The sequence below is a fragment of the Dama dama genome, chromosome 5, assembly GCF_033118175.1.
Source record: "Dama dama isolate Ldn47 chromosome 5, ASM3311817v1, whole genome shotgun sequence".
NCBI lineage: Eukaryota > Metazoa > Chordata > Mammalia > Artiodactyla > Cervidae > Dama > Dama dama.
In genome coordinates, this window is record NC_083685.1 from 93,994,792 (window position 1) to 94,009,275 (window position 14,484).

The window sequence follows — 14,484 nt, forward strand, 5'->3', positions numbered from 1 at the left end:
AAGTAATAATTTCATTCATAATTGCATCAAATAGAAAATGATCTTTAGGAATAAATTTAACAAAAATTTCAAAATTTGTACTCTGAAAACTACAAATATTGTTGAAAGAAATTAACAATCTAGATAATCAGAAAAAAAAAAAAACCCATGCTCGTGGATTGGAAGACTTAATATTGTTAAGATGGCATAGTCCCCAACTTGATCTATAGACTAAATACAGCCTCTATCAGAATCCCAGCTGATTTCTTTGTAGAACTTCATGTAAATTGATTCAAAAATCCATGTGAAAGTGCATGGGACCCAGAATAGCCAAAACTGTCTTGAAAAACAAAAACAGATTTGGAGGATTCCATGTCCCAATTTCAAAGCTTACTACAAAGCAATAAAGATAGACATATAGATCAATGGGATAGAATTGAGATTCCAGAAATAAACTCATGTGTCTGTGGTCAACTGATTTTCAACAAAGATGTCAAGATCAGCGGGAAAAAGATGTTTTCAATGAGTAGTTCTGGGCCACCAGGATAGCCATGTGCCAAAGAGGTGAACCCTTACCTCGCACTATATGCAAAATTTAACTCAAAATTGATGAATGACACAGATATAAGAGCTAACACTACAAAAGGCTCAGAAGAAAACAAGCAAATCTTCAAGCCTTAGATTTGGCAAAGAGTTCTTAGATATGACACTAAAAGCAACAGAAGAAAAAAATAAATTCAATTTAGTCAAAATTAAAAATGTTTGTGCTCCCAGTGACACTATCAAGAAAGTACAAATACTTCCACAGTGGTAGAAAATATTTGTAAATTATATATCTGATAAGGCATTTACATGTAGAATATATAAAGAACTCTAATAACCAAATGATGAAAAGAAAAATGACCCAATTAAAAGCAGGCAAAGATTCTGAAGGCATTTTTCCAAGGAAGATACACAAATGGCCAGTAGGCACACAGCAAGATGCTGAACATCATTAGTCATTGGGGAAATGCAAATGAAGGGCACCACTTCACACCCTCTAAGAACAATTCAGATAATAAACAATTCAGAAAATAAGAAGCCTCTGCAAGGAGGTAAAGAAATCAGAACACTCCTATACTGCCAATGGGAATGAAAAATGGTGCAGCCATTTTGGACACAGTCTAGCATTTCCTCAAAAGGCTAATCACAGAGTTACCAAGTGACTCAGCAGTTCCACTCTAGGTATCTCCCAAGAGAAATGAAAACATATGTCCATATACAAACTTGTACATGAATGTTTATAGCAGCATTATAAGTTCAAACGATAAGGAATCTGCCTGCAATGCGGGAGACCATGGTTCCATCCCTGGGTCGGGAAGCTCCCCTGGAGGTCATGGCAACCCACTCCAGTATTCTTGCCTGGAGAATCCCATGGACACAGGAGCCTGGTGGGGTACAGTCCATGGGGTCGTAAAGAGTTGGACATGACTGAGCAACTAACACACACATAATGCTCCAAAGGTGGAAATAATCTATATGTCTGTTTCTTGGGCATGGGTAAACAAAATGTGGCACATCCATACAATAGAATATTATTCAGCCATAAAAAGGAATGAATTTCTAGTACATGCTGCAACATGGATGAACCTTGAAAGCATGAAAGAAGCCAGTCACAGAAGACCACATATGATATTATTCCATTCATATGGAAGGCCAGAATAGGGAAATCTATAGAGACAGGAAGTAAATTAGTGGTTGCTTACACCTGAGAGAAGCGTGATGGGTAAGAAGCAGACTGTTGAAGAATACAGGGTTTCTTTTGGAGGTGATGGAAGCATTCTAGATTTTTTTCTTCTTAATTATTTTATTAAAATTTTTTTATTAGAGTAATTATATGATTTACAGTGTTGTGTTAATTTCAAGTGCACAGCAAAGTGAATCACTTATACATATACATATATCCACTCTGCTTTAGGATCTTTTTTCATCTTTTTCCTCAGCCTCCTATTGTCTTCATAAAAAGTAACCATGGGATTGAAGCTGCAGTCAGTGCCTTTTTGCTCTGAGCCCGGGGCAGTTCCTGACATATTTTAGGGTCTTTCTCCCTGTTCCACTGACTGCTTCATCCCTTGCTGTTCCTTACTTACTGATTTTCCAGGACCTCATTGAAGAGAATCACCACCAATTTTCTCCCCAGCAAAAACTTTGCACTAAATTTGCTGGGTCTTTTGACACCTTACAGCTTGTCCCTCAATCCAAGCCCATTGATCCACATCATGCAATGATTCCTCTTAAGTTCTTGATTTATGATGTCACCTGTTCTCCAGAGTGGTTTTCAATTTTTAAATTACTTTTTAAATTTCTTTGGTCATTTTGAAGTGGAATATTTGCAAAGGAGGGAAGTGAATATCGTTTCTCTTTTTCTCTATTACATTGTTTCATTAGGGAAAAAAAGCATTGATATAGGAACTATCTTCGCAAGAATGGCATTGAAGGAGAAAAATACAATGAAAAGTTATGTCATATTTTATTTTGTAAAAGTAAAAGACTTCCTTCACCAAAACACCATAAAATAGCAGCAAAACATAAACAAACAAGAATGCCAGAAAGGAAAAATTCTTGCCATGGATGTGATATGTAAAGGCTTAAAATGCTAAAAAGAGAAAGATCTAGTTAAGTCAGTAATAAAATTACCACTGCCTCCCTCCCCACACTGGAACAGACAGGAACATGCAATTCATAAAAGAAGAAATTCCAAGCCATTAAACACATGAACAAACATTACTTATCAAAAGATGGGATGAACAGGCAGTTTTATATCTGATGAAATAAATAAGAACAATGTTCTAGAAGGAAACTTGACATTCCATGTCATAGGCTCTTAAATAAAGTATCCCTTTGAGCAGTCCCAGTAGTGGTAAATAACCCGTTTGTAAATGCAGGAGATACCAGAGATGTGGGTTTGATCCCTGGGTTGGGAAGACTCCCTGGAGTAGGAAATGACAACCCACTCCAGTATTCTTGCCTGAAAAATTCCATGGACAGAGGAGCCTGGAGGGCTGCAATCCATGGAGTTGCAAAGAGTTGGACGTGACTATGCATGCACCGACACACAGTTTTACGGATTTATCTTGAAATACAATCAGAAAGAAACATAGATATGTATGTGTAAGGTGTTTGTTAGGACTTCACTCTGAGAATGAAGTCATTTGCAGCAAGCCTTCAATGATTCTGATTGTGTACTTCGGGAAACACTGACCTGAGTCTGTTTAAGAGTCAGCGGGTTCTAAACACTTGTGTGGTCAAATGGTCATACAGACACAAACTTCAGTGCAGGGTGCCTGGATGGAGAATGGAGAATATGGGGAGAGTGTGGAAAAGGGCTCCACACGTGATGCTGGAAAGTTGGCCTCCTGTTCTCTTTTGCTTCCCAACTGCATGATCTTGAAGTGGGCATGCAACCTCTCTGAGCCTTCTCATTGCACCAATGAAGACTTCTTTGCCACTTTGAGAACTGTATTCAACAGGGCATATGATGACACTTTGAAACCTCTATGTCTGTGTGTGTGTTAGTCACTCAGTCATGTCCAACTCTTTGTGATCCCATGACCTGTGGCCATTCCCTTCTCCAAGAGATCTTCACAATTGTTCAGACCCAGGGATTGAATCTGGGTCTTCTGCGTTGCAGGCAGATTCTTTATCGTCTGAGCCACCAGGAAAACACTTGCAACCTGTGCATGCGTGCTAAGTCGTGTCAGTTGTGTCTGACTCTTTGTGACCCTATGGACTGTAGTCCGCCAGGGCCTTCTGTTTGTGGGATTCTCCAGGCAAGAATACCAGAGTGGGTTGCCATGCCCTCCTCCAGGGGGTCTTCCCAACCCAGGGATGGAACCCCCATCTCTTACATCTCCTGCATTAAGTTACAAATTGGAGGGGTGATCTTTTTTCTTTGACATGTACACACCACTTTATTTTTTAATTTATGAGTCTTCATTGCTGTATGTGAACTTTCTCTAGTTGGGCTACTCTCTGGTTGCTGTGTGTGGGCTCTAGGGTGCGGGGCTTCAGTAGTTGTGGCACACAGCCTCGGTAGTTGCAGCTTGAGGATTCTAGAGCACGGCCTCGGTAGTTGCAGTGCAGCGGCCTAGCTGCCTCTTGGCATGTAGAATCTTCCCGGACCAGGGATCAAACCCATGTCCCGTGCATTGGCAGGTGGATCCTTAACCACTGGACCACCAGGGAAGTCCTGGAGGAATGATTACATCACCTTTAAATATGAAGTGGTTAGATTATATGAACACTTTGAAGTATGTGAGTATGTTTGTGTGAGAGAGAACATGGAGAAGAGAGATATAATAAGAAAGGGAGAAAAGAGAGAGCGTAAGCCAGAAATGACCAGGTCTTACCCAAAGCTCTCTGCTGGTCTCAGAGTTCCCTGGTGCTGCCACCTACACTTTCATCCTATGTAGGATGCAATTTCAGTCAGGATGGATATAAAGGACCTAAGACATTGCTTTCTGAATAGGACTTGATGCCTCTTCCTTTTGGCTAAAGGTGGGAAGCAGGGCAGTTGGTGTCTGAATAATCAGCCCATGCAAACAAGGAGAAAACAGGTAAGCAGTTCATGCCTTGATGAGGATGGTGAACCCAAGAACTGATGGTTGGATCCTTAGTTTATAAGTGAAGGGGCTGAACTGAGACCACATCAGACTTATATATCGGCTTTGGTGAGGCCTTGGGGAGGTAGTCCCAAGACAGCTTGTTGAGATGAACCTGGATAATTGCTTCAATGTTAATATCTGTAAGCAGAGATCTTGGGAAATGAATCTTATTTACAAGGAGTAAACCAATTCCAACTTGGGCAGAAATCTTAATCTTAGTTTTCCTAGGATTGGATTAAGCCAGAAATAAAGAAGACTTCACATAGAGTGCAGCCTGGCTTTGAATCACCAGAGATTCAGAAAGTCTCAGGGACTATATTTGGATTAAGATGATCCCAGATTGCTAGTGACTCCAAGTCCTGCATCAAAGAAATTTAAAAAAGTTGTATTTGGAGGAAAATAGCATCACCTTAGACCTCAAATACTTCTCTTCATCACATTTTCAATCATAACATCAAGCACAAAACTAAAGATAAGCAGACACATAAATAAGATTCCTAAAGCAAGAACTAACAGCTGAAAGGCATACAGAGTCTCCTCTGTTCATGGAATCCTCCAGACAGGAATACTGGAGTGGGTAGCCGTTCCCTTTTCCAGGGAGTCTTCCTGACTCAAGGACTGAACCTGGGTCTGCTGCATTGCAGGCGGATTCTTTACCATCTGAGTCGCCAGGGAAGCCCACAGAGACTGTAGATAGTATAGTAGTCAGACACAGGATGAGAAGCAATGATGTTTATGATGTTTTAGCATATAGAACCAAGAATGGAAAATTTGGCAGGACTTTTTACAGACTGAACCTACATGAATAACCAGCAGTCAGATCACAAACACATTGCTAACTCTGCAGGAATCCTGTCATGTTCTCTGCTGGTTGCTGTTCCTGCAGGGGCAGTCACTTCCTTGGCTCCTAAAAGGATGAGTTAGTTTTACCCATTTTTGCACCTATTTAAATGGGAGTGCACCTTTTTTATTTTCTTGTCTACCTCTTTCACTCAACATTATGCATGTGAGGTTCATCCACTTTGTGGTATGTGGTTGTAGGCTTTTCATTTTCATTGCTGTATGGCATTCTATTGTGTGAATAAGCCATTAAAAAATCCATTCTACCATTGATGGGGATTTGTGGTTTCCAGTTTTGGCTGTTGTGAATAGTGAAGCTGCATATTCCTCTTGGGCATCCCTGTGGAGGAGTGGGATTTGTGGATGATACTGTAGGTGTTTGTTTAGAAGATAGGGCTAAACAGGTTTCCATCACACTTGTAATGATCACCCTCCTAGTAGCAATGGATTCCTCCTGTTCCACATTAAAAAATATTTTTATTAATTAAATTTTTTTATTGGAATACAATTGCTTTACAATGTTGTGTTAGTTTCTGCGGGACAGCAGAGTGACTCAGCTATGTGTATACATATCTGTGTAGTTTCTATGTTGTGTCTGACTCTTTGCAGTCCCATGGACTGTGTAGCCTGCCAGGCTTCCCTGTCCATGGGATTCTCCAGGCAAGAATACTGGAGTGGGTTGCCATTTCCTCCTCCAGTGTATACGTATAGCCCTTCTTTTTTGGACTTCTTTCCCCTTTAGGAACTTTCAGCCTCACTGTCCTCACCCCAATCTCTGGAAAAGGGTGAGGAACTGGAGGTTGAATCAATAACTAGTGGCTGGAGATTTAATGAGTTATGCCTATGTAATAAAGTCTGTATAAATACTGCAAAGGACAGGGTTCAGACAGCTTCTGGGTTGGTGACACGTGGAGGTTTAGGTAGAGTGCTGCACCCAGAGACAGCATAGAAGCTCCATGCCCCTTCCCATATACCTTGCCCTGTGAGTCTCTTCCACCCGACTGTTTCTGAGTTATGACTTTTTATAATAAATTGGTAGTCTGGCAAGTGGAATGTTTTCTCTGAATTCTGTAAGGACTTCTAGTAAATTAACTGAGCCCAAAGAAGGGGTCTTAGGAACCTCCTGTCTATAGCTGGTCAGTCAGAAGCACAGGTGACAACCTGGACTTGAGGTTGTCATCTGAAGTGGTGGGGTGGGGGTGGGGAGGTGAGCCCTTAACTTGTGGGATCTGATGCCATCTCTGATACTGATACTGTTATAATTGAGGAACTGTAGGACCCCTATCTGATGTCAGAGAATTGCTTAGTGGTATGGACAGAACACACACACATTAGAATTGGCATCCGAATCATAGAACCTAAACAGAGATTGGATCTCACAATGACCTCCTCCCCTTCTGCTCCCTCCACCACCACTCCTGTTTGTGAGCATGTGTTGAAATGTTTGAGAGTTTTGTTTTGAGATAATGAAGAAGAGATGGAAGGTGAAGAGCCACAGAAATAAGGGGCAGGATGGGTTTCCTGAGGACAAAGTCTGATTTCTCTCAGAGGAAAAAAATTTCAGGAAAAAGGCAAGTGATGTAGTATGGCTTTGGAGTCCAAGGGATAAAAATCAGCCCAGAGAAAAACACAGAAATATCTTTCTATTTCTGCCTGAATACCAGGGGCTGTGTCCAGAGGGACTGTGGGTCAAAACTGAAGCAGTGGGAGCTGTGTCTGGCAGAGAGAGCTTCAGGAAGGGGGTGGCCTCACTCAGGGTACCTGCAGTGCGTGTATTGTCAGATGTATTCTATAAATGGCTTGAAGGCAGCAGGCTCCTCAAAGAAGTTCTGAGTTCAGAAGAATATGAGTGAATGTATGTTAGCGAACATGTGAGATTCACTAAGCCATAACTGGGTATATCTGGGTAAGGCTGGGACTGTAATCCTAGGTTAGTGCAAGCTGAAGGATTTGATCCTGCAAGCTTCTACTATTAATTAGTGTTGTGTGTGTGTGTGTGTGCATGTTAGTCACTCAGTTATGTCCGACTCTGTGCAACCTCATGGCCTGTAACCCACCAGACTCCTCTGTCCCTGGAAGTTTTCAGGCAAAAATACTGGAGTGGATTACCATTTTCAACTTCAGGGGATCTTCCCAGGGGTTGAACCTGCATTTTTTGTTAGTGGTACTTTATTTATTTTCAAAACTGGTCAGGTGTGGTGGACATTGGGTTGTACTTTGTGTATCTTTTCATCATAGTCATATGAGATTATTTTGAGCTAAATCTATCCTGTATCCCACATAGGACAATGCCTTGGACATGGTGAAGGAAATTCCTATCTCCACTGTAATGCCCTTTCCAAATTTATCCTCAAGTCAACCTCTGAAAGACTTTCCTATGAAGAATCTTCCCAGAGCCCCATGTATGTCCTTGTTCCTCAGACTGTAGATGAAAGGGTTCATCATGGGGGTCACCACAGCATACATCACTGTGGCTACTGAGTCCTTCATGGAGTAGGTGTCGAGAGGCTTCAGATATACCATACAAAGGGTCCCATAGAAGAGGGAGACCACAGCCAAATGGGAGGCACAGGTGGAGAAGGCTTTGTACTTGCTGGAGGCTGAGGGTATTCGGAGGATGGCTCTGACAATCCAGACATAGGACATGACCATGAACCCAAAGGGGGTGAGGAAGATAAAGGATCCTGTGGCAATCAGCACTGTGTGATTGATCTGGGTGTTGGAACATGCGAGTCTCAATAAGACATACATCTCGCAAAAGATATAGTGAATCTTCCGGGACCCACAGAAGGTCACGTTGGTCATGAGGAGGGTGTGAATGAGGCCGTACAGGACAGAGAGTGCCCAGCACAGGGTAAGGAGTGAAATACAGACCCTTGGGCTCATGGCCGAGGTGTAGTGGAGGGGGCGGCAGATGGCCACGTAGCGGTCATATGCCATCATGGCCAGGATGAGGTTGTCCAGAGCCACCAAGGAGACCAGGAAGTAGAGCTGGGTCAGACACCCTCCATATGAGATGGCTTTGTTCTGGGACTGAAGGTTCACCAGCATCTTGGGGATTGTGTTGGTGACGAAGAAGAGGTCGGTGAAGGAGAGGTTGGCCAGGAAGAAGTACATGGGAGTGTGCAGGTGGGAATCAAAGCTGATGGCCAAGATGATGAGCACATTTCCCACCACTGTGACCAGGTACATGGACAGAAACATCCAAAACAGGATCCTCTGATGCTCAGGACTCTCTGACAGCCCAAGGAGCAGGAACTCAGAGACTCTACTATGGTTGCTTCCATCCATTTCCCCAACTTCCTGCAATACAACACAGATGTTTACTATATGCCCTCAAGTAAATAAAAGCATTAAAATAAGCAAAATCAACTGTTTTCCTAACATGAACAGTATCTTAGACTAAATTTTATACTTTTTGGGGATATAAGAGACAATGTAACAAACACAAAAACAAGATATGGAAAATCTTCATGCAATTTAGTCATTCTGGCAAGTTCTAGTCTGGCATACTCAATATAATAGGAATAATGCCTAGGTCTTATTTTAAACCACATCTTGTTACAACTCTCTTGATGTGCTTAAAGATCAGTATATTATGATATTCTGTAGATTTAATGATATTTAAAACAAGTGTCTTCAGTAAAAAAAAAACTGATGTTACGCAATTGGACAAAGGGGAAAAAGGTAAAAATATTAGAAAAGAAATGTAAAAATTACCATTATTTGCTGATAAGATGATATATTCAGGAAATCTAAAACAATCAACTGATATGCTACTAGAAATAAAAAGGGATTTCAAAACACTTGAAGTTAAGTCTGGGCTCTGACACTTTCTAACTCTGAAACGTCAGGCAAGTTACCTGGCTCTTTAAGATCCCATTTCTTCATGTGAAAAATGGGTTAAGGTGAGAATAAAATGAATAAAGTGCTTAACATAGATAGCTGGCCTGCAGTGAATGCTCAAGAAATACTTATTATTATTATTGTACAATAACAATACTCAGGAATAATAAGATTAAAATATAATGTGAAATAATCCCATCCACATCAACAACTGAAAAAACCCATGTGTTAAAATGTTAACAAGAATCAGGGCTTCCCTAGTGACTCAGGGGCAAAGAATCCACCTGCCAATGCAGGAGACATGGGAAGATCCCACATGCCACTGAGCAGCTCAGCCTATGCACCACGACTATTGAGCCAGCACTCTGGAGTCTGAGAACCGCAACTACTGAAGCCCGCACACCTGGAGCCTGGGCTCCACAGCAAGAGAAGCCACCTCAATGAGAAGTCTATACACTGCAGCTAGAGAGTAGCCCCACTCACGTCAACTAGAGGAAAGCCTGTGTAGCAACAAAGACCCTGCACTGCCCCCCCAAATGTTAACAAGGATCAGTCAAGTTCTGTAAATTCTCCAGAGAAGCATATGATAAAAACTCAATAAATGGGTAAGCACATTAAGATCCCAAAGATGCATATTCTACTGAATTAATATAAATTTTAACTCATTTGAAGTCAAAATTCTAACAGGTTTTTTGAGAAAGAAAAATCTCATCTCATTTTAGTCTAAAAATAAGTGTGAGAATAAGTTAGGAGAATTCTGGAAAAGAGAATAATAAGGAGATTCTTCCTCTGCCAAATATGAAAGATTCTGAAACAGTGTGATACCGGTGGAATAAACAGATTGATAGAATTGAACAGAAACTCAAATGTAGGCCAAATAACATGTAGCGTTTAGTTGATTATTATGGGAGCACTTTTACCAGGAGATACATTTTGTATTAGTCAGTAAATGGCATTGAGACAATTGTCTGTTTAGGGGGAATTGTGAGAGCAATGGACTTCCCAGGTGGCGCAGTGGAAAAGAATCTGCCTGCCAATGCAGGAGATGCAGGTAATGTGGGTTTGATCCCTGGATTTTGAAGATACCCTGGAGAAGGAAATGGCAACCACTCCAGTACTCTGGGAAATTCCATGGACAGTGGAGCCTGCTGGTCTACACTACAGTTCATGGGATCGCAAAAGGGTCGATCACAACTGAGTGTCTGAACATACACCCATGAGATCAATGTTTTGCTTCTTACAAAATACCTTTCAGGCATACTGAGGATGAAGATAGCATAATGTGCATTTTTTCCTTTTGAAAACTTAATATGTAAGAAATAAAACGTTTTTAAATTCAAAAAATAAAAAAGTATGTAAATAAGATACATCAAATTATACTTTATGGAGATAGATAACAACTGTTTATATTTGATATTTTTATTATTTGAGATGTGAAGGGTGAAAAAAAGTCAGTCTATGAAGTGTTGAGAGCATTTCAGAAAGAGAGTTCAATGTGCAAAGGACCCAAGCTGTGCTTTTGTTGTATTTAAGGAATTAAATATAGTTTGGGATGGCTGGAGAGCAGAGTGGTGAGACATGGGATTGTATAGGTAAGCAGGGAGTCAGGTCATTCAGAGCCTTGTTATGAGTTTAAAATTTATTCCAGGTGCAGTGAGAATCATTAAAATGTTTAAGCACAGGAGGATGTATATATTTAGTAACTATTTTGGCTTGTGGGATCTTAGTTCCCTGACCAAGGATTGAACCCGTACCCATGCCACCTGCATTGGGAGTGGGAGTCTTAACTGATGGCCCACCAGGGAAGTCCCTCACAACTATTCTTTTATTTATGTTTTGGTAACATTATTTTAATAATTATGTATTTTCATTTTTGATCAAATGATTTTTCAGTGCCTGTTACATTAATAGCTCTGATAATATTGAAACACTTCCAATCCTGGTATAAAATACTGAAGTTGATTTCCAGTTCTTTAATTTAGACTGTTGTAGCCACATTTATAAACGAGGTTTATCTGTTATTCTGTTATTTCTTTTTTATATGCCATCCTTATATGATTTAATTTTTTTGTTTGCATTTTTTTGCATATAATTTGTTTGCATTATCCTCTATCTTAAACTTATATTCACTTATTGTCTATTTCCGTTATCTGGAATTTGTTGAAATTTTTTCAATAATTTCATATGTAAATTTTAAAAGAAGTCCCATGGAATTCATTTTCCCAAAATAGTTTCTAGTACATTGCAATCTATTGATATAAGCAAAAATTTCCAGTGTGAATGAGTTAAGCAATACAGAAAAATTTAAATCGAAAGAAAGTAAACATCATCCCAAATTCTGCCATGCAACTACTGTTAACATTTTTAGTGAGCATACTTTTATTTTTCCAGTCATCTTTATTCAGTCAACAATGAGATGAAGAGCTTCCTCCAGTTCAAAATTGTAATTTGTTTCCTATTTTTCCTCCTTAAATAAGCTATATTTCTCCCACTTCTGGGCATACACACTGAGGAAACCAGATCTGAAAGAGACACGTGCACCCCAATGTTCATCGCAGCACTGTTTATAATAGCCAGGACATGGAAGCAACCTAGATGCCCATCAGCAGATGAATGGATAAGGAAGCTGTGGTACATATACACCATGGAATATTACTCAGCCATTAAAAAGAATTCATTTGAACCAGTTCTAATGAGATAGATGAAACTGGAGCCCATTATACAGAGTGAAGTAAGCCAGAAAGATAAAGAACATTACAGCATACTAACACATATATATGGAATTTAAAAAGATGGTAACGACAACCCTATATGCAAAACAGAAAAAGAGACACAGAAGTACAGAACAGACTTTTGAACTCTGTGGGAGAAGGTGAGGGTGGGATGTTTCGAAAGAACAGCATGTATATTATCTATGGTGAAACAGATCACCAGCCCCGGTGGGATGCATGAGACAAGTGCTCGGGCCTGGTGCACTGGGAAGACCCAGAGGAATCGGGTGGAGAGGGAGGTGGGAGGGGGGATCGGGATGGGGAATACGTGTAAATCTATGGCTGATTCATGTCAATGTATGACAAAACCCACTGAAATAAATAAATAAATAAATAAGAATGAAAAAAAAAAAGACAAAAAAAATAAGCTATATTTCTACCTGCATAATTTTTTTCTTTATTCTTAAAGTTAAAATTTACCAACTCTGTTTAGGAACTACATTGTATTCCACTATAGGAAGATAGAGAACAGCTATTCATATTTTGCTATTTTTGAAATTTGAAACGTGAAGGATGTTTCTCCTTCATTGATTTATCTGACTTATAATGTCTTTTCCGATTTAAAAATTATGTCTCACCTCATTTAATGAGAATCTACTTTCATTTTTTTCATTATTTTTTTTCTGCTACATTTCTTGGAATTTATCCTATGTATTGGATAATAATTCACATTTCATTTTGAGATTTTTTTAAATTTATTTTTTAATTGGAGGAAAATTGCTTTACAATGTTGTGATGGTTTCTGCCATACAACAATGCAAATCAACCATAATTATATATATGTCACCTCCCTCTTGAGCCTCCCTCCCCTTCCCCATTCCACCCCTCTAGATCATCACAGAGCCCCTGGCTGGGCTGTCTGTGTTATATAGTAACTTCTCGCCCATAAAATGGTATTGATGAACCTATTTTCAGGGAAAGAAAGGAGACGCAGATCTAGAGAATGGACTTGTGGACACAGTGGGAGAAGGAGAAGAAATGGGCAAATGAAAAAATGAGACAAATGGAGAAAGTAGCATAGACATATATACACTGTTATTTTGAGATTTCGAGTCAGAAGTTTATGTCTAAACCCCAGGTAACACATACAACTCTTTTTTTCTTTTTTTTTCAAAAAAACCCAAACAACTACCCTATTTGCTCAGATAATGTGTTGTGACTATCTATCTATCTGTCTCTTCTATTTAGTCTGCACAACAGTACTATTTGTTTTTATTACCCCATTTTGTGGACGAGGTGACTGAGACTTAGCAGGTTAATGAATTTCCCAAATTCCTTCTACTAGTTAGTGACAAAGTTGGGATTTGGGTCCCATTCTGTGTCTCTGGAGTCGACACCCTAGCCACTCTACCACACATTAAACAAGAGTAAAGATGCCTACCTCAGACTATCCTGGTGGTCCAGTGGTTAAGAATCTGCCTGCCCGAGGGTGGGATGATTCTAGAGAACAGCATCGAAACATGTATATCATCTATAGTGAAACAGATCACCAGCCCAGGTTGGATGCATGAGACAAGTGCTCGGGCCTGGTGCACTGGGAAGACCCAGAGGAATCGGGTGGAGAGGGAGGTGGGAGGGGTGATCGGGATGGGGAATACATGTAACTCCATGGCTGATTCATGTCAATGTATGACAAAACCCACTACAATATTGTAAAGTAATTAGCCTCCAACTAATAAAAATAAATGAAAAAAAAAAAAAAAAGAATCTGCCTGCCAATATAGGGGACATGGGTTCGATCCCTAATCCAGGAAGATCCCACATGCCGGGGAGCTACTAAGCCTGTGCAGCACAACTGCGGAATCAGCGCACTGGAGCTCTTGAGGCACAGCGACTGAGCTCACATACTGCAACTACTGAAGCCTGTGTGCCTAGAGCCTGTGCTCTGCAACAAGAGCCAGAGCAATGACAAGCCTGCGCACTGCATCTAGAGAGTACCCCCAGCTTGCCTCAACTAGAGAAAGCCCATGCGCAGCAATGAAGGCCCAGAACAGCCAAAACAAAAAATGCCTACCTCACTGAGCGTTTAGAAAAGATCCGAAATGCTAGATGTCGAAACATTCCGCCATCCTTAAAGCCCTGTGTAAGTGGATGGAGAGATGATGTTATTGGGGGCAGGGGCACTCAAAAGGAGTCCTATTCTTTACCGTTCCTCAGTGTTTCTGAGTAACACCCCCCCTGCCCCCGACCCTGGCTCAGTAGGCAGCCCTACTCTCAGAACCAAGAAGAATCAGGAGCCCCGGTCTTGACTCCATCCTGGACATGGCTTTTCTCCCCACTCAACCTGGGTACAGCCTCAGCCCACCTTGTCTGCAGGAAATGGCCCAGAATGTCAAGGTGGAGATTCACATGTGGTTGTCCTCTTGGTGCTATCTACATGGAGGAGAGAAGAGTGAAGAAGGTAT

The 14,484-nt window shown here is 40.6% G+C and overlaps 2 protein-coding genes across 2 annotated transcripts in view; one reads left to right on the forward strand and one right to left on the reverse strand.

The window, feature by feature from the left end:
* LOC133055933 (olfactory receptor 1L4) overlaps positions 1 to 14,484 on the forward strand; it is a 192,585-nt gene that overhangs the window by 8,195 nt on the left and 169,906 nt on the right. The window lies entirely within an intron of this gene.
* Positions 7,818 to 8,788, reverse strand: LOC133055922 (olfactory receptor 1D2). Its single transcript, XM_061141000.1, has one exon. The coding sequence runs from the start codon at positions 8,751 to 8,753 to the stop codon at positions 7,818 to 7,820; it is 936 nt and encodes a 311-aa protein (XP_060996983.1). The 5' UTR covers positions 8,754 to 8,788.